The sequence below is a fragment of the Tachypleus tridentatus genome, chromosome 7 (genome assembly GCF_004210375.1).
Source record: "Tachypleus tridentatus isolate NWPU-2018 chromosome 7, ASM421037v1, whole genome shotgun sequence".
Lineage (NCBI taxonomy): Eukaryota > Metazoa > Arthropoda > Merostomata > Xiphosura > Limulidae > Tachypleus > Tachypleus tridentatus.
This window is the reverse complement of record NC_134831.1, coordinates 10,061,945-10,083,758: the sequence shown is the minus strand read 5'-3', so window position 1 is coordinate 10,083,758 and position 21,814 is coordinate 10,061,945. Positions and strand designations below refer to the sequence as shown.

Genomic DNA, 21,814 nt, shown 5'->3' with positions numbered 1-21,814 from the left:
AGGGTAGGAGGAAGAGTAACAAGAGCCATCAAGAGATTCCTTGTGAAATTCCACAGAAGTTGTCACATATTAACCTGAGCTTAGGGGATAAGAATGTCATGGAAAATCACATCTTCAAAAGCAACAGAACCTCACCAGGTGCAACAGGGAGAGTAGTAAGAACAAGGAGAAGTGAAATCTCCATCGAGTGAAGGTGAAGAGGAGAAGACTGAGCCCGACTGAAATGGGTTTAAAAAAACACCCAAATGGACAAGATATTGGGTAGTTCATGGGAATGATTTCTCAAACTTGATTTGATTAACTAGCCCACTCAAGCTGCCTCCATGAGCAGCTAATGAGTGTGATGAGTGGACTCCTGTTCAGAACAAGGTAACAGTAGTCAGTTGCTATATAATTATGAAAGTACAACATGAGAACATATAAGTGATGAGACAATGCTCTGACCACCCCCAAAACAAAACACACAAGACCAAATCACGGCTGAAGAGAAATTAATAAAAACAGCACATATCTTCACCCTCAGACCACACATTAAACTGCTATCTCTGTCTGCAATATCAGAAAAAAAAAACAACAACCCAATAATCAAACCAGAAGTGACAGTTTTGTAGCACTAAAGAGTGAGTCACATGGATCATGTGAGTATGTCACACTCTCATTGATAATGGTTTTTGAAAGATGATTTCCATGAGAGATGCACTGAAATCAGTCAATTCCAATTGAAGGAAATAAAAGACTTGTGTCATGCTTAAACATTTTTGCAAAAACAGGTCAGCACTGAATAAGAATAGCTACTTATGTGAGTGGAGGTAATGTATCATATCAAAATATATCTCATGTACTAAGTAACATTAAGATGAAATACATACATGTCATACATTGACTTACTTAAATTAATTGTAATTTAGTAAAAAGAAATATTAAAAGAAAGGCTCATTCCCACTTTCACAGCTGTATGTCAGTGAACTTACAACACTAGAAACTGTGTTTCAACTCTCATGGTGAGCAAAGCACATATAGCCCAATGGGTAACTTTATATTTAGCTATAAACAAAACAAATAAGAGATATATACTGAATTATAAACCACAATTCTGTCATACCAACAGTATTTAACACTATAGTGCAGTTTGATTTGAGCTACAGTTCTGTCATATCAACAATATTTATTTAATGAGTAACTTTATGTTTAGCTAAAAACAAAACAAATAAGAGATATGTACTGAATTATAAAACCACAATTCTGTCATACCAACAGTATTTAACACTATAGTGCAGTTTGATTTAAACCACAATTCTGTCATACCAACAGTATTTAACACTATAGTGCAGTTTGATTTAAACCACAATTCTGTCATATCAACAATATTTAATACTATATTGTAATTTGATTTGAACCACAATTCTGTCATGCCAACAATATTTAAAACTATAATGTAGTTTGATTTAAACCACAATTCTGTCATACCAACAGTATTTAACACTATAGTGCAGTTTGATTTAAACCACAATTCTGTCATATCAACAATATTTAATACTATATTGTAATTTGATTTGAACCACAATTCTGTCATGCCAACAATATTTAAAACTGTAATGTAGTTTGATTTAAACCACAATTCTGTCATGTCAACAATATTTAATACTATACTGTATTTTGATTTAAACCACAATTCTGTCATACCAACAATATTTAGTACTATACTATAGTTTGATTTTGAAAACTTCATTCAAGATAAACAAAATGGATTGTATATTTTTTGTAGAGTTAGTTAGTAACTATACTGAAACTAACCTCCTGTCTCATGGATAGGGGTGTAAGATGCAGAAAACAGAGAATCTATCAATTCAACATCTGAAACATCAATGTGTGGTAGACTGATAAAAACTATAGTAACTTGCCTCATCTCCGACATGAATTCCAGTTGTTTTAAACTATCAATCTAAATTCAAATTAGAAAAGCAATGTCAGCTTCAAATAAAATAACACACCATGATGTTCATGTATGAGGTTATAATATGAATCATTTAGAGATATCTTTTATGCAGAATAAAACATTATAGTACAGATAAATTTTATCAATAATAAAAAGAATGTTTCTCAGCTAGTTAATAAAAATATATCTTTCTACAAGCATAAAACTTTATTTTCAATAATTATGCCATGATAAATTTCATCTCTGCAATTTTTGAAACCTGTTTTAAAAATGATGCAAAAATAAAACATCACAATAAAAAAATACTTGCCCACTGAACCAATGAGAATAAGTGAGAGTTTATCCTACCTTACAAAACTGACAGTAATGCAGTTTATCAGGTTTTTATAGGGACAGGATTCTTTACATTAGATGTCTATGACTTATTGACTATAAATGGACAGCAGACAGTCCACTTGTTTTAAAATAATATATTCAAAACAAGTCAAATATATGTACAAAAAATTGTTATAGTATTAAGTACCACAGTTAAATCTAGAGCATTAAATAATTCTCTTCATCAGAAGTCCACATAGGTTGGTTCAATTACTTTATAACCCAACTCACAAGATGATTTTTTTTTCTTCTCTATCTCTGTTAATACAATAGAAGCTGTGAAACTCTCTTCAGAATCACCACTATAACTGTTGGTTACCACAGTTGTATCTAGAGCTTTAAATAATTGTTTCCTTTTCATCAAAGTCCATACAGGTGGGTTCAATTATTTTAGAACACTCTTTCACAAGACGGATTATTTTCCTTTATCTCTGTTATTGCAATACAAACTGTAAATGTTTATAAATTGCCTGCTACAGTTAAACTGATATTTAACTACCTTAACATTCCTTTCACTTACTTTTGTTTTAGTTTCATTATATCTACACATATTTATAACACACAATATAAAAAGCTTTATAGCAACAACATTACACATAAAAAGAAACTTCAAAGATTCAACAGTAGTAACAAGAAACTGCATACACAACATAAGACTTGTACAGAGTTACATAATGAACTTGTAATAGCTATTTATCACTTTTCAAACAATTAACTTCTAAAACTCTTGACACTAAAAATAAATAATCATTAAATATTAAATGACTAAATAAACTAAATGATAAATCTTAAACTGAACAATCTTGTATACCTAACAATGTAAATGATGAACTAGTTTCCACTCACATTTCTAATAACAGGAAGTAGGAACTGGTTTATACTTTCAGGTGCAGAGTCATGAATCTTCTTATATCTATCTACATAAAGTTCAATAATAAATAACTTCTTACAATAAGTTTTTTTCACGTTTAATTCTACACTACTTCCTCGAGAAAATCAAGTTAAAGAGTTATTAAAAATTAAAAACTTATTTATAACAAAGTTTACTGATATATGTATATACATTACAATTCATAGATACAAGCCTGCTAATCTAATGGAACAGTAAACAATGTTTTCATGTCCCTTTCCTCCCTTTCAATTTGAGGCTTAATCATGGAATAGTCTGGAACTCCAAATAAATACTCAAATGATAATCTCAACCTTTCTATCATGTTTTAAATGAGCAGTTTTTTCTAAGTCTTGAATGTAGATTTATCCCATGAATATATGTTTCTAAGGAAAATTCTGTTTCTTTACAAAAGCAAACAGGATGTAACCTGTACTACCATACCCAAGACAAAATATTAAGCATTGTAATTTAATACCAGCACTTAGTTATTATGTATTATGAAGAATTACCTGCAATTTCAAAATTCTCGACATCTCCTAACTTCTGTAAAATCTGTGAAAAGCAAGTTACTGTTCAGTATATTTTATACTCTTTTAGAAAATACAAACCAAAAACCTAGACTTTAAAGAAACATTTCATGCTTCATAAAATATATAAATTTGTGCCCTTTCAAACAAATGACTGAAATTATAATGTTTTATAATAAACATAAAAATTTAATAATGTGTATAAGCTGTGTCTGGCATCGAAACTGGCTCTTTACAAGAGAAAATTATCACAGAAAATTAATGGTAATTCCTCAGCTATCAACAACTAACATATATGTCAAACAAAAACAATTTTTGTTTAGATATCAACAAATAACAAACTCCTGCCACAGAATGATGGTACTTTAGATATCAACAAAAAACAAACCAGTCGAACAAAATTTTTTTTTATATCAACAAATAACAAACCCTTGCAACAGAATGATGGTTCTTTGGATACCAACAAATACAAACCCTTCCAACAGAAGGATGTTTTTTTAGATATCAACAAATAGCTAACCTGTCGAACAAAATAAGTTCTTTAAATATCAACAAATAACAAACCAGTCGAACAAAATAGTTGTTCTTTAGATATCAACAAATAACAAACATGTCAAGCAGAATGATTGTTCTTTAGATATCAACAAATAACAAACCTGTCAAACACAATAAATGTCCTTTAGATATCAACAAATAACAAACCTGTCAAACAGAATAATTGTTCTTTAGATATCAACAAATAACAAACCTGTCTAACACAATAAATGTCCTTTAGATATCAACAAATAACAAACATGTCAAACAGAATGACTGTTCTTTAGATATCAACAAATAACAAACATGTCAAACAGAATGACTGTTGTTTAGATATCAACAAATAACAAACATGTTAAACACAATAAATGTCCTTTAGATATCAACAAATAACAAACATGTCAAACAGAATGACTGTTCTTTAGATATCAACAAATAACAAACCTGTCTAACACAATAAATGTCCTTTAGATATCAACAAATAACAAACATGTCAAAAAGAATGATTGTTCTTTAGATATCAACAAATAACAAACTTGTCAAACAAAATAATTGTTCTTTAGATATCAACAAATAACAAACCTGTCTAACACAATAAATGTCCTTTAGATATCAACAAATAACAAACATGTTAAACACAATAAATGTCCTTTAGATATCAACAAATAACAAACATGTCAAAAAGAATGATTGTTCTTTAGATATCAACAAATAACAAACATGTCAAACAAAATAATTGTCCTTTAGATATCAACGAATAACAAACCTATTGAACAAAATAATTGTTCTTTAGATATCAACAAATAACAAACATGTCAAACAAAATAATTGTCCTTTAGATATCAACAAATAACAAACCCTGTAAAGAGAATGATTGTTCTTTAGATATCAACAACTAACAAACATGTCTATCACCACAATTAATCTTGAAATATCGACAAATTATTTTTCAAAATACTTATTGTTTCAGGACTTTCTAGAAGATCACTGAAAGTTACTGATATCCCAATTTTTGTTATGATAAAGTTGTAAAGTAGGTTTGTGGCTATAAAAACAGACACCTGATTAGAGTAAAAATGTATTGCAAACTCTTTTGTTACCCTGAAGATGACTTAAAAAGGTTGAAACATTGTTCTGTACCTTATTTTAATTAAATCTTAATATCCATACCAGCCATCTTGAGAATATAAACATAGACACCTTAACCTCACACTTTGGTTATCAGGTATTGGTAATTTATATTTGTTTAAATTTTTGATAAAGTTAAATTACTAAGTCACTTCAAATGTCTGAATATCTTTAAAACTTTAAAGATATTGGTTTAAGTTTAATATTTAATGCTAAAATAACACAATTATATAATGGAATGATTCCTTTTAGCTTTGTTCTTTTTATTTCCGAAGAATTTGTGAAGCTACTAAAATTACTGACCATGGTTCAACCTACCTTACACACAACTATCTGCTTATATTTTTTGGATCTAAGTTGTAACAAAATTTTCTTTAGTACTTTATGAAAAATTCAGTTTCAAAATTAATGTACTTTATGCATTACCATAAAACAATCTATTTTATGATTTAGAGAGATTGTCTTGTATTTTTATATTTCAATATTAAGAACATATTGTATGAAAAGGGTTATAAAAACTGTATTTCTAAATTATTACACTAAAAACCAACACTTACATTTTGTAAAGATAAACTTGAATAGTTATGTAAAAAGTGCAAACTGATGTTAATATTTAAAAAACATACCTTTACCAACTGAACTCTTAAGTAATAAAATGTCCTCTAGAGGGACATCTATGTCTTTGAATTTATAATGCTAAGATCAGGGTTTAGTTTTTCCTTGGAGAATATAGCAGATAACCTGATGTGGCTTTGCTTTCAGAAAACACACACACACAGCAATAAGAAAATAATGCTGAAGTTAAAATTCCCACAATATTAATTAATGTGGAAGTTTTATCTCTTTCTTTATTATTTAGTGTGAAACCACAAAAGGGGCTATCTGTGCTTTACCCAATACAGATATCATGCCTAATATTTTTGCATCATAAGCTTTTAAACTTGCAAATAATCCACCAAGGGAAAGAATCTGTTTGTTTATATTCCAGTTTATATCTGTGCTGTGTCCACCATAAGTATCAAAACCAGTTTTTTTTACACTCCAAGTCTACAGGCATACCACTGACCCACTGGGGGAACTCAAGCAAAAGAAAGTAAATATGCACAATGTGTTATAGATATATATAAAAAACATTTATCAATAACAGTCAACATATCCTGTATTACTACTAGCTGAATAATGTAGGGAGTTGCATTAGCCTTTTTAATATATCAGTGACAGGTAGTGTTAAAGATATTTATCAATAACAGTAAATATATCCTGTATTACTACTAGCTGAATAATGTGGGTAGTAACATTAGCATGCCTAATATATCAGTGGCAGATAGTGTTAAGAGATATTTATCAATAATAGTAAATATGCCCTGTATTACTGCTAGCTGAATAATGTGGAGAGTTACATTAGCCTGTCTAATGTATCAGCAACAGGTAGTGTTAAAGATATTTATCAATAATAGCAAATATATCCTGTATATGATACAAAGAGCTTGAGCTGAATATAAATATATATATATATATATATATACATATATTTGTTACTCACTTTGACATAACCCATACTTAGAGTTTCAATCACATAGTTTGAATGAATTCCCTTATCTTTTAAAAGTTCCCAAGTATTAGCATCCAGTATTATATCTCCAGCCTTGCAAAGCTTTTGAGTCTTCTGAAGGGAAACAATAGTAGGCCCAACAAGTGAGTACAGTAGAAAAGAATCTGGAACTCCATAACAAATCATCTTTAAGCAGCCAACTGCAATAGCTACAAAAGAAAACAAGAAGTTTGGGTATTGTCATATAACTTACAGATTAAAAAACAGTTGCAAGTGAGAGAAGCTGTCTTATGAAAGAGATTTTTATACTAAGTTTAAATACTTTTAAACTGTCTTCATTTAAAATAATCCACAGTTAACACAGAACATTATACATTTTTCTTTTACACTGTACAGTTTCTTGGCATAATGAAATGAGCAGACTTGTGATAGAGTTGACAACACAACACTTATGCAAAACTAAGTAGAGCAGACTTGTGACAGAGTTAACAATACAACACATGAACAAAACTGAGTAAAGCAGACTTGTGACACAGTTAACAATACAACACATGAATAAAACCAAGTAAAAACAGAACTGCTAGTACATTATAATTTTGCCTTTTCCTTGCCTGAAAGGCTTCTTGTTCAATACAGTTGTACATGTCACGTATATGGAAGTATTGTGAGACACCACTGGTTTTGGAGATGATCAAATTTACTTGCACTGTATTTCATTCAATCCAGCCTGAACAAGATTAAAGTCAACACAAGAGAATGTAGCCCAAAACACAAAGTACTAGTATCTTTTCCTATAATAATTATACAAGAAGGCTTTTTAGGCTGAAAGTTATTTTACTGAACATGTAATCCAAGAAAAGCCTTTCATGAAATGATGTGTACAGTTAGAGTAGTTTGGTAGCAGATGTTATTGTGTTAACCCTTCTGTTCACAAAGCACTTGTTTGGCAGGTAAGAAATCTCATTCCAATCCTGTTTACGAGAGATGCAAGATGGATTCACAACAGAAAAAGTGCCCTCAACTAGTGGTCAGCCTACATTCCTAGGGAAGGTAAAGATCAGATCTTGTTTGTGTGAGGGAAAAATATGATAGTTGGAGTTGTTTAAAAGTGTCTTACTAGCACATACTAATGGGTTAAACCTTGTTCAGTCAGTAGAGTGCTAACAAATATTTTTAAAAATCTTATAAATTATAGACATTATCTAATTAAAACACTTAAAATTAGTTTATTATCCTTCAAATATTTAATTTACATACAGGAAAATAATAACTTGAATATAGTTACAGCACATGTACTTCTTTATGAATGTTTCTAATTTATCCCCTTAATCTATAATAGTATAATAGGGAATGCATGCAAGCTAATGCCACAAATTCCTTCTGTATAACAAACTTAGGTTGTGTTGTTTTGTGTTAAAACAAAGATTTCAAGTAGGGTGTCAGTTTGTAATTGTGATTTCACATATGTAACACTAATTCTGCGAGTATAAATGTAGAAGGGTGTCATAATGTTTGCTGTTGAACTGAGTTAGAATAAATACCAGCTTTCTGTCAGTGTGTATTGCATCTCAAGTCAAGACAACCTCTAGAATCAAAAACTGTAATACACAGTAGTATACAAAAACATTTCACACAGTAATCTTAAACTAGCAATGGCATCATCTATAGAAGCCATCTGTATAAAGATCTTAGTTTTGTTCATAGTATACAACTCTCAATGACTGTGTGTAGTAATTTAACTAGCTTTAGTTTTTGAAATTATCATGGTATTGAGAGTTAAAAACTTTTGTAAAACTAAGATGGTAAACAAATTAAAACATGGCAGTTATTGTGCCCACATGACAAAAATGTGTATCTTAATCAGATGAGTTCTACAGCTTTGTTTTATATATCTACTGTTTCCTGCCATAAGGCAAACAAGTTCAGTGTTTGTGGATCTTAAGAGCATTGTTATATATAAGAGGCTTAATTCAATCATTGAAGAAACCTCATATAAACAAAGCTAATTACTAATAATGGCTTACGATATATCTTAAACCTTCATAGTTAAAATGAGTTATTTGATATTTCACTATTGATATTATAAAACTGAGTAAAAAATAAAAATTGATTTATGTACATACACACACACACACACGTATACCCGTAGATTTCATCTATAAAACAAAACACAAATATACAACCTTTTGTATAAATTTCCTTCAAATTATATTTCAATCAGTGTAATATTTATTTCCCTTATATTATTCCACATGTAAAAGTAATGATGTATTTATAAAATCATGATATAAGCAGTTAAATTTTCAAGTAAACAAAATTCACCAAGTTTTATCCTTAACTTCACTCCTACAGGAGTGTTTTGTTCTCCTTTATCTCGCTGTATACAGAGAGAGCAGTCAATGGCTGATTCTAAAACATCTCCCAGGTCCTGATCTTCTCTCCACAAACACAGAAGAGCATCACCTATCAGAGAAGGCTTTCAACAATTGAATACATCATTTGTATATTGATGTAAGTACATGGACACACCCCATTTCATCTAATTAGACTTGAAAAAGTTTTCATATAGTGACATATACTGATGTAAGTACATGGACATGCCACATTAAATTTAATTAGACTAGTAAAGGTTTTCATATAGTCACATATACTGACATAAGTACATAAGACATGCAACATTAGATTTAATTAAAGGTTTTCATACAGTCACATCACAATACAGTCAAGTAAAATAACTCTGAGTGACACATATGGACTAATACAGCATATAAGATTTGAATTATTCTAGATTTAAATTACTAATATAAATTTTGCTTTATTGCTTGAAACTTATAACCAGAAGGTTCCTTACAGGTGCTGTTAAACATATTCAGATACAAACCTTCAAACATATCTTTATGTCACTTACTATTCAGCACATAAAACTTCAAACAATATTAAGTTAACCTTTATTACTCAGGATGCTACCAACAAGTAATATTAACAACATCAATTTATTTAGTTATATACAGAAAATATAAACCCTACATACAGTTATATTAATAACTTATATTACAAATTTTGAAAACCAACTATACTAGAGTATCACAGCCATTCACTATATCAATTAAAGTAATCCTACAATATATCATTATAAAGACATGGTGCCTTTACTTTGCTTCTTCAACTGGTAAAGAAAATGATAGAATAGATTTAAATCTCTAGTACATCATTATTTAAACAAGATATACTTACTTTCATTCTTCAACTGGTAAACACAACGATAGAATAGATCTAAATCTCCAGTATACAATTATCCAAACAAGATATATTTACTTTCATTCTTCACTCAGTACACAAAATAATAGAATAGATCTAGATCTCCAGTATACCACTATCCAGACAAGATATACTTACTTTCATTCTTCATGTGGTACACACAATGATAGAATAGGTCTAAATCTCCAGCATACCACTATCCAGGCAAGATATACTTACTTTCATTCTTCATGTGGTTAACACAATGATAGAATATATCTAAATTGCCAATATACCATTAACAAGGCAAGATATACTTACTTTCCTTCTTCACTCAGTACACAAAATGATAGAATACATCTAGATCTCCAGTATACCATTATTCAGACAAAATATACTTACTTTCCTTCTTCACTTGGTACACACAATGATAGAATAGGTCTAAATCTCCAGCATACCACTATCCAGACAAGATATACTTACTTTTCTTCTTCACTTGGTACACACAATGAGGGTATATATCTAAATCTCCAGTATACCACTATCCAATTAAGGTATACTTACTTTCCTTCTTCACTTAGTACACACAATAATAGAATTGATATAAATGTCTAGTATATCATTATTTAGACAAAATATACATACTTTCCTTCTTCACTTGGTACACACAATGGTAAAATAGATCTAAATCTCCAGTATATTGTATTATTATCTACACAAGATATACTTACTTTGCTACCTGAATGTGAAAATAAGCAATACTGATATTAAGGAAAAATTTATTCTCAACATTGTAAAATTACTAAAAGTGAACCAAATATTTCTATTAATTCTTACCTTTGTAAGAGAGAGTATTAAAATAACTTTTTACCTGCAAATTTAATGATGTCTCCATTGGCAGAAATAATATCTAAAAGAGACAAGAAAAAGTATGAAATTTCACTGGTATCTTCAAATATAATGCATGAATGAAATTCTAATATCATTTGTTTAGCGAGATCATTGTTTGAAAATAATAAAAATAATTGCAATCAAATTCAGAAAATATATGTAATAGTGTTGGAAAGAAGCTTTCCTTCATTAATAGTTCAAACAGTGTAAATTGGAAAAGAAGTGCAAATTAAGAACCTTAGTTATATTTTTTCAAAATATGTGGCTAACAAACATTTATCACAACGTTAAACTAAAGAGTTATACTTCAAAGTATCAACTGAAAATATAATTCCTTATAACAAACAATTTTAAAAGTAACAAATTACTATTCAGGCAAAAAAGGTTTAATATTATATAAATTACTTGTACATAGTTTAATTTTAAAATAATAAACTTGTACTCATCACGTACAAACTTTTCCAACCAGCAGATAAAAAGGTTTATTAAACAAAATTATCAACTCAACTAAAGATCAAAAGGCTTATTAAAATAACATTAATTATAACTGTCTGTTGCTTCAAAATGCCACCTTCATTTGATAGGTCTTGTCTGCTTGCACCATGGAGTCAGTTAGCTAAAACAAATTATGTGTAGTTCTTAATTTGTATAATCTCTAACATATAAAAACCCAGTAATTTAAATAGGATTACAAACACTGTATATAAGGATAAGAAAAGAGACAGCAAAAACTGAAATGTTGAAGTTCATCAATGAAGCCAAATCTTTAACAGTAAAGTCCAATTAAAATGTAATAATTATAAATTATTCAAACACATAGTGGTTTTAACTCAGATCCTATAATTTGAATAAACATAGTGTAAACGTGAAATGCAGGCTGATGAACTAAGAATTATTTTATTTTCCAAATAACTTGCACTGCATCTACCAATGTAATTTAAACTACTAGTAGTTAGGAGGGAGTGACTCAATGTGTCTCTACCTGATTATAAGGTTCTAGACAGAATATTCAAGTTAATAAAGAACAGTATTACAGTTTACATACTTGTTTCATTTGTTTGTTTTTTAACAGCTTCTTTGTAATTAACACATTAAAAATTGTAAATAAGAAATGTTAAAACACTTCCAGTATACATTTGTATGGTGCAAGTCACTGAAAAGATATTTTATTATCAGTTCATTACACCTATGATATTGAAAACCAAAAGTCTGATGTTTTATTTCTATTTAGTACAACTCAAGTGTGAAACACCCATATACTCATACTATTTCTTGAGATATTTTATTGTACTTAAAGAACTTTGCACATTTTATTATTTTAATCTGTAACTGAAACATAAAAAATCTTTACACCTACAGTTCCTATATGTTCTCTGATTAATTTTACCATAAAAAATCAGTGACATGTATCATACATCTTTTGATCAATTAAAAAGCAGCATGATACTTTTACACAATTTATCTAAATGCAGTAATTCTTACAAATAAAACGTAGAAACACTCACGTGCCACAACAGCTCCTATATAATCATTTAAAGTTCGGGTTAATTCATCGACTCCCCGACCACTAGTGGAATATATTTCAGTAAGAGAAGTAAAACCTGTAAATCATATTTCATTTCTAATGACTGGATTTATTTGAAAAAAATATTAGTTACGAGCCTCAGTTTATAATTATATACTTTTATAACTTTAATTATATACCTTTAGATCTAGTTGACTATATAGATTTAGATCTTATTATGGTTTATTTGTTACAGTTTTAGGGAATGATCATAACTGTCTAACTAAACTAAACTAAACTAAACTAACATGGCAGGGGTTCAGTTTAGAGAGAGAGAAATCAGAAGAGTTCTCTCTCCAACTGGGGTGTTCAGGAACTTTGTAGTTCCTCTTCGTCCCCTTACGTGAGAAATGTTTAAAAATATCCATGGAATTTTTACTTTATTTTTAACATTTCAAAAATATTTGTGAGTGAGAGGAAGGACGGGAGAACTGGATGAAAGCAGCGAAATGAAGTGAGCCAGACCTTGGCTCGAGGATGGAGAACCCTGGCGGCTGGCGAATTGGTTTTTAAAATTTACTGTAATTGATTAGATACCCTTGACTGGGTAAACGGCCCTTTTCATAACTGTCTTACAACTCTCTTTCTATACAAGGAATTTGAAGTTCATCAGGTCAGTTTGGTTTTGTTCATAATATGTAAGTGATTTCACATTGGTTGGTTGGTGTTTATTGGTGCAAAGCAACTAGGCTATCTGTGCCAAAAAACAATTAAAAATAAATAAATAAAAGTACATTGTTATAAAATGTAAAAATAAAATAAAGTAAAACTAAACAGACTTCAAACAGCTGGTAAAAAACTTAAAAGAGTTGAAAAGACCAATGGCCCTTGAAAACTTACAAATATTAGTAGGGCAGACAGTGTCACTACTGCCAATGACACTGTCCAACATCAAGAGTGAACCCCTAGTACAAACATGATACAATTATGCTGTCACTCACAGTTGTAACGACAGCAAGACAGTAAAATGTGGGCTGTTGTGATTTGAGTGTCACAAAGGCCACACATTGGTCCATCAGTCCCAGATAAAAGAAAATGATGAGTAAAAAAACTGTGACCAATGCATAGCCTAGCCAGGATAACTTCCTCCTTTCAATCCTTACAAAAACAAGACAGCCAAAGAGCAACAGAAAGGCTGATCTGGAAAACCTGATTACCCCGTTGCTAACCCCAAGTCGACTCCCAACTGGCATAGAGCCGAGCTTCGAATACAGAACCACAATCCATGTATGGGACATGCACAGCTGTAATGGCACAAGAACAGATGGACTTAGCTGAGGTGTCAGCAAGCTTGTTCCCCCGAATATTGATGTGACGCAATATCCAGAAGAACTGGACAGAAATGGATGAGAGAGAGAAATGGGCCAGTTGGTTATAAATACCAACAAGAACAGAGTGAGAATTAATGTGAAGTAATTCCAGGTCCAGTAGAGAGCTAAGCAAATCAGTATAAACAGTACAATTTGTGTACTGCATAGGGTCTACATGATCCAGGGCAAGAGAAATAGCATACAATTCAGCAGTGAACACAGAAACTGTAGAGGGGATCTTGTGTGCTCTGTCATAAAAGGAAAGTTACATTTGGGGATGGTAATAAGCCATAGTTGGATGGGCAGACCAACAGAGACAGCAATGTCATCCAAGGTCAAACCCAACTCAGCCAGCTGAAGGCCCAAAAAAACAATGGCAGACCATCTATTCTGAAAACGCATGGCCCACTGAGGAAGGAAAGCACAATCCCATGTGAGATGATGTGTTAAGGATTGAAGTTTTGAAGTATACAGTAAAGACAGTTGCAAACAATGGAGGTGTAAAAGAGGTTCAGGAGACGTAGTGAATAACCTCCAGACTGGAGAAGTGCTAAAAGCCCCCATGCAGATCTGAAGCCCCAGATGGTGAACATGGTCCAACATCTTCAAAGCCAAGGCCCTGGCAGAGCCAAAGACCAAAAGTCTTATGTTGTGTACAATTCTCTGTGGCATATAGACAACTTTTGTGTTCTTGAAGTATAACCTATTACAAGACACTAAACATTGGTTATTGCTCAAGTACAATTTATAGAAGAATCTCTTCTGGATGTTCCTGGTTCCAAGAAGATCCATATTCATTTTTGTTTTCCAAAGCCATTAAGTACAAGTTATATCCTCATCCCAGAAATTTTAAATATCTGATCTAAATATACCTTTATGACATGAGTGTATGAATATTTTGAAAAGGAGTCTTGTACATGACTTTCCTAAAAGCAATAAATATTTGGTGGCATCACAATAGATACAAAATGTTAAAATATAGTTCCAATACATGACATACCACCACAACTTTATACTGACTGTAGTTTCATGTGACTTGCCTATTCAAAATTGTTTTAACATAAAGTATTCAACCCTGTATACTAACAGTTTTCCCATTATACAATTCCAAATGACAAACATATAAAATAAATTAAACTTAGTCCGTTTGTACTGTACATTCAACATTTACAACAGCATTGCTCAAGAGACTAAGGATTAATTTCTGTATATTCTTTGAAATGTTTTGAATGAACTTCTAAATAGTTGGGACAAAAAAGTTATCCAATACATGAATAAACTTAATATTTTTTATAAAACTATTTACTTTCATGTACTTCAGTAGACAAGCTCACACAATAAATATTTCATTTTTATTGTTAAGTAAATGTGGAAGCCATAAGTTTTAAACAGATTAGATGTACAAAACTATGTACCTAGTATCCTATCAATATCATAATAACACAAAACGTTTTTTTTCTGTACTTTGAAATTAAATACAATTAGTCCTTTCTCTGAATAAAACAATAAATCGTTTACCTGATATGTCAGCAAACAAAACTATCCCACTGAACTCCTCAGACATTGGTATGTTATTTAGTTCATTTTTCTGTATCTTTTCCAGGATCAAGTCTGGGATAAATGTAGCTGGAAACTGGTGAATGTTAATTTGAGTAACAGAATGTGAAGAGTGCAAGCTATCTTCTAAATTTTTATTTTCTTGGTTATTTTGAAAAATGTTCAGCGACTTTTTATATGTCAAGTCTGAGAAAAATAAAAACAGCATTGACAAGTGATACTATAAATGACAGTCACAAATAACAAGGAAAATTACTACCTTAAAATTCCATTGGTAATATTTCTCGCATAATTTCATATCGTATAACAGTGTAGAGAACTGTTAAAGTACCAAAATGAGATATCTTATGGAAAACTAGTATGGCTAGAATAAGAAATTACATTAATTAATTTTATCATCACCCATAAAATAAGTTTTATAAAACCACATAAAATAACTGTGATTTTAATGTACTACACTTCTTAGATCAAGTTAATTGAACTTATATTTGTCACTGTTATCTTGCTGCATAATACACACCACAGTAAATGATTAACTATCAGTCAAAACTCATGAGGATCATTTTTTCCATTCTGCAAAATAAATTATTTCATAAGTTTAACAACTGTCTAAAATATTTTCTTGATATTTTCATGTTAAAATAACTTTCTAAGCTGTTTATGTGCAAAGATTCAAACTCAATAACATATAAATCACTAACAGTTACAAACTCTGAATGAACGTACATCAAGTTTATGTGAATATATAGCACATCCTTAATGATCCACTAAATAAAAGTTCTAAGTCTACACCAAAGCAATTACAAAAATTCAGAATTTATCCCTTGCTACAGTAACTTCCACTTATCTATGTAACAAATACCAAACTCCACGAATAATTTCAAACCACACCCCATGCTGTATTAAATGATCTATACCTTCTTCAAAAGCCTTGTCTGAAACCATGGTAATGGTAATGGACTTTACAAAACAAGCCTTAATTAGCAAACAGTAGAAATAAGAACATAAACACAGCTACATTTTCTTCAAAATACTTACTTGCAGGCTTTGAAATGTACTTGTTTAACTTGTTCACACAATATCTTACTAGTGATAGCTGCAAGACTAACCCTTTAATATAACTACTGTACATGAAGTCTCTTCATTAGAACCAGAAGACAAAAAACAAAAGCTTCTACTAAAGTACCCGAAAAAACATTAAAGGAAAATTACAGAATTAACAAATATAAACATTAAGAGTAAAGAAAAAGTGGATAAGAAATGTTTTTCAAAATAACAATTGTAGGAAATGTCTTGAAGGACCAGTCCACAAATACAGAATGGCACTTGTAGAAAATGTTTTGGAGGACCAATCTATAAAAACTGGTAGAGAATTCTTGGAGGACTAATCTATAAAACAGAATGATAGTTGTAGAAAATGTCTTGAAGAACTAATCTTGAAAAACAGAATGATACTTGTAAAGAATGTTTTAGAGGACTAACCTACAAAAACAGGCTGACACTTGTAGAGATTGTTTTGGAAAACTAATCTTCAAAAACTTGTAGAGAATGTCTTCGAGGAGTGATCTCCAAAAACAGGATGACACTTGTAGAGAACATCTTGGACAACTAATCTACAAAAACAGGCTGACTTGTAGAGAATGTATTGCTGAACTAATCTACAAAAACAGAATGATACTTGTAGAAAATGTCTTAAATGACTTATCTACAAAAACAGAATGACACTTGTAGAGAATGTTTTGGATGACTAATATACAAAAACAGAATGATACTTGCAGAAAATGTATTGCTGGACTAATCTACAAAAACAGAATGATTCTTGTATAGAACGTCTTGGAAAGCTAATATACAAAAACAGAATGACCCTTGTAGAGAATGTATTGGAGAACTAATCTACTAAAACAAAATGATACTTGTAAAGAACGTCTTAGAAAGCATTCTACAAAAACAGAATGAGACTTGTAGAGAATGTATTGGAGAACTAATCTACAAAAACAGAATGATACTTGTAAAGAACGTCTTGGAGGACATTCTACAAAAACAGAATGACACTTGTTGAAAATTTCTTGCAGGACCAATCTACAAAAACAGAATGATAGTTATAGAGAATGTCTTGGAAGACTAATCTACAAAAATAGAATGATACTTGTAGAGAATGTCTTGAAGCACACTCTATCAAAAACAGAATGACACTTGCAGAAAATTTCTTGCAGGACCAATCTATGAAAACAGGATGATACTTGTAGAAAATGTCTTGAAGGACTAATGTACAAAAAGTGAATTATACTTGTATAGAACATCTTGGAGAGCCAATATAAAAAAACAGCTCAAATAGAAAGTTAGAGATTTCCATTTTCAAATTTAGACAGTGCTATATTTTAAGATCACATGATGAAAATTTATTAAAGGATATTAGCAAAGGTCAAAAAATTTTCTTGATTTATGTGGTGAAAAGAAAAACTAATTCAGGTAGCTACATATATACCAGATTCAAAATAAATTAGGATTATAGTGTAAATAAATTATTACTCAGCCCCACATATAATAAGGGTTTTTTTAAAAAGATAAATATTGCTGAGGTTTCTTACAAATTCTGTAAAACAGTACAAGCTGAATGCCTGTAATTGTCAAATTGTCATAAATAATGTCAGGTGCAAATAGAAAGGTTTAAGAAAAACATATTACCATCTGTCATAGCTTTCCATGCAGGTTTTCCTTTAAATGACAGATTAAAAGATTCCTGCCCTGATGTCTGTTTATCTTCAGTTTCATCTACAAATAATTCACAAAATCTCCGCCATGGGCTTTTCTTCAGTTTTTTTCTCCGTGGAAAAAATTCTAGAAGAGAAAAAATTCCAAAAAGATCAGATAGTCCATACAAACTGGACTAACACATTTATTAGAAGACTTCATTTGTATTTAATATTTAGAAAGTACATGTGTGTTTGAATGTGTGTGTATAATACTCAGCTTTAATATATAAATACTTATACTCAAGTTTTGAAAGATAAGAGCTTTATTTATACCGTTGTCTTATTTACACAAGTCAAATCAATTATTCACTCCTAAAAAGGTGTCAAACCTGGTATGATATCATAGTCCACAAAGTTTCCACAACTGTCCATTCTTTACCTGGAAAACAAGGAGCTATGTTTAGCATTATCTGTAATATTGATGAAATAAATCAACAGAAAAAACACAACATCATTAATAATTCTTTAAAGCAACAGTACAAAATGCTGTGTCATTTCATGCATCATAGACAAAATGGCTGAAAATGTTTTTCAAACTCTATGCTACAGTCTTGTGTTCACTGAAACACAGTCTCGACCAGCTTAAAACTTGAGCTACTCATGTTTGCTAAAAGTAATAGTGAACTATTGATTGTTGTCCAACATTTATGGTTACAATATGTCACATTTTAGTTACTGTTGTTTAAACTTGAAGGTCACTATGCATTACATTTTCATTAGTTGTCGAACTTCGATGGTTGGTAAAGTATTATATACTAATTATTTGTTCAATATTGTTCAAGTTTGGTGATTACTACGTATTACATTTCAATAACCTGTTGTTCAACCATGATGGTTACTAAAGTGTTACATTTTAGTTACTTGTTGACTGGATCTCAACCTCAATTGTTACTAAACTATCTTATTTTTTGTTACATATAACCAATTGTGAATAATAATTAACTGATTATTTACTAAAAAAACTTAGATATTTATAATTAGTAACTACCAATGCTCATGAATAGTTCAGTAGTGTCTTTATTTATTCCACATGAATGACTCACAATGACCCTGAATAAGATAATAGTGTTCTTAAACTTAACCCATTAGTAACTAACAATGCTCAAAAATAGTTCAGTGTCTTTATTTATACTACATGAATGCCTTACAATCACCGAATATAACAGTAGTGTTCTTAAATATAACTCATTACCAACTAACAGTACACAAAAATAGTTCATATATGTTTATTAAGACCAGATGAATGACACACAATGACCACATATAATATAGTAGTGTTCTTAAATATAACTCAATAGTAACTAACAGTACTCAAGAATAGTTCAAAAGTGTCTTTATTTACAGAACATAAATGATTCACAATGACCTAGAATAAGATATTAGTGTTCATAAATGTAACTCATTAGTAACTAACAGTACTCATAAATAGTTCAATAGTGTCTTTATTTATACTACATGAATGACTCACAATGACCCTGAATAAGATAGTAGTGTTCTTACATATAACTCTTTAGTAACTAACAGTGCTCATAACCAGTTTAATAGTGTCTTTATTTATATTAAATGAATGACTCACAGTGACCCTGAATAAGATAACAGTGTTCTTAAATATAACTCTTTAGTAACTAATAATGCTCATCAGCAGTTCAACAGTGTCTTTATTTACACCACATGAATAACTCATAATGACCTTAAATAAGGTAGTAGGGTTTTTAAATATCACTCATTAGTAGCTACCAATGCTCAAGAATAATTCAGTTGTGTCTTTATTAAGACCACATAAATGAATCAAAATAACCCTAAATAAGACAGTAGTGTTGTTGAATATAACTCATTGGTAATTAACAGTGCTCATGAATAGTTCATTAGTGTCTTCATTTGTACTACATGAAGGATTGACAATGACCCTTAATAAGACAGTGGTGTTCTTAAATATAACTCATTAGTAACTAACAGTGCTCATGAATAGTTCAATAGTGTCTCTATTTACACTACAGGAATGACTCACAGTGACCTTGAATAAGACACCAGTGTTCTTAAAACTAACTCATTAGTAACTATCAATGCTCTTAAATACGACATTAGTATCTTTATTTATACCACATGAATGACTTAAAATGACAATGAATAAGATAGTAGTGTTTGTAAATGTAAGTCATTAGTAACTGTGCTTATGAATAGTTCAATAGTGTCTTAATTTGCACTACATGAATGACACACAATGACCTTGAATAACAGTAGTGTTCTTACATATAACTAATTAGTAACTAAGCTCATAAATAGTTCACTACTGCTTTATTTAGAGCACATGGATGACTCATATTGATCCTGAATAAGATAGCAGTGTTCTTAAACATAACTGACTAGTAACTAATAATGCTCATAAATATCTTCAGTTGGGCCACATGAATTAATCATAACGACCTTGATTACATAGTAGGATTCTTACACATATCTCATTAGTGCTTCTAAGCTTTTCGACCTAAGCCAGGGGTTCTTAACCAGGGGTGCGAGGATGCCCATGAATAATTAAAGCAAATCTATATTTTTACATAAGAGTATGCTTTATATTTCTCCAGGGGGTGCGAGAAATGATTACTGATTTGAAAGGGGTGCAAACACTGAAAAAGGTTAAGAACCACTGATCTAAGCGATAGTTCGTAAGTTCCAGTCAGTAGGCCTAAGTATACATGCAAGGCTTGCAAGCACTATCACAGAATCTACCTACGTCTTGTACGTAGTGTAAGATTAAGTAAAATTTTCATCACAACAGATTGAACAGAGCATGAAATTCGAAAATATTACTCCCAAGCGTAAACTTCTGTGATCTAGATCTGACAGGCCATTTGTAGCTTGTAGCTGCATCAATCTTATGTGTATATTGTGCGGTTTTCCTACGCCATTTATTCTTACGCACGTCTAGCCGGTTTTATTGTCGAACGCCTTACTGTCCTTAGCTGCCGAAGCTGCTGACCACAGTGTTCGTTTAGTGTACAGTTAACGACAGGTTCGGGATGCTCGGATCCAGACCCACCCTATATCATCCCCCTCCGCTCCCTTTAGTCTGAGCCTCGATTTTACAACAGGGCTCATTAGACCTGTGTTTATGGCCCTCATTAATCCATGAAATTTCAGATTATCACCGCCCTCTAATAAAGTGCTGGTGCTTTATGGTAAAAGAACAATATATTCTCTTATCATAGATAGTAAAAATATTGTATTTTCTTGTATAATTAGAACACAAGAGGAGCGATTTCAACGGCCTGAAGCCTCTACTCAAATTGTATTGCTAGATTTTGTTCAGGTGTTTTTATTTAATAGACGTGCTTATAGACATTATATCACAACGTGTTTGCCTTTTGATGAGCTTTAACAGGAATATAATATATTTGTGATTGTTTAAGTATTTTTCGAGAAACTTACAATTATTTATGTTGTAACTAGCACACGTTATTGTCCCAGCGATGTCCAGGCGGTCAGTCGGCTCGGTACTCACTGTGAGGTTCGCGCGTTCGACTTAAATACATTGTACAGTTCAGTCCTACTTCTACAAAGATT

The 21,814-nt window shown here is 30.9% G+C and overlaps 1 protein-coding gene across 7 annotated transcripts in view; it reads right to left on the bottom strand.

Moving 5' to 3' along the window:
* LOC143255083 (adenylate cyclase type 10-like) overlaps positions 1-21,489 on the bottom strand; it is a 62,347-nt gene extending 40,858 nt beyond the window's left edge. For 3 of the 7 annotated variants that reach the window (XR_013030437.1, XR_013030438.1, XM_076510182.1), the window contains exons 1-11: positions 21,062-21,489; positions 18,586-18,635; positions 18,189-18,341; positions 15,465-15,689; positions 12,578-12,673; positions 11,053-11,091; positions 9,267-9,407; positions 6,936-7,153; positions 3,713-3,755; positions 3,158-3,228; positions 1,795-1,942 (exon numbers count right to left, since the gene is read on the bottom strand). Coding sequence is in view for 5 of the 7 variants with exons in the window: in XM_076510182.1 (XP_076366297.1) it covers positions 1,795-1,942; positions 3,158-3,228; positions 3,713-3,755; positions 6,936-7,153; positions 9,267-9,407; positions 11,053-11,091; positions 12,578-12,673; positions 15,465-15,689; positions 18,189-18,341; positions 18,586-18,628 (1,177 nt within the window). In the remaining 2 variants the exon portion in view is untranslated. Of the gene's footprint in view, positions 1-1,794; positions 1,943-3,157; positions 3,229-3,712; positions 3,756-6,935; positions 7,154-9,266; positions 9,408-11,052; positions 11,092-12,577; positions 12,674-15,464; positions 15,690-16,985; positions 17,162-18,188; positions 18,342-18,585; positions 18,636-21,061 lie in introns of those variants that run through there. The other 4 variants (XM_076510181.1, XM_076510183.1, XM_076510186.1 and 1 more) reach the window with 4 other exon arrangements.
* Between the last annotated feature and the right edge of the window lie 325 nt (positions 21,490-21,814).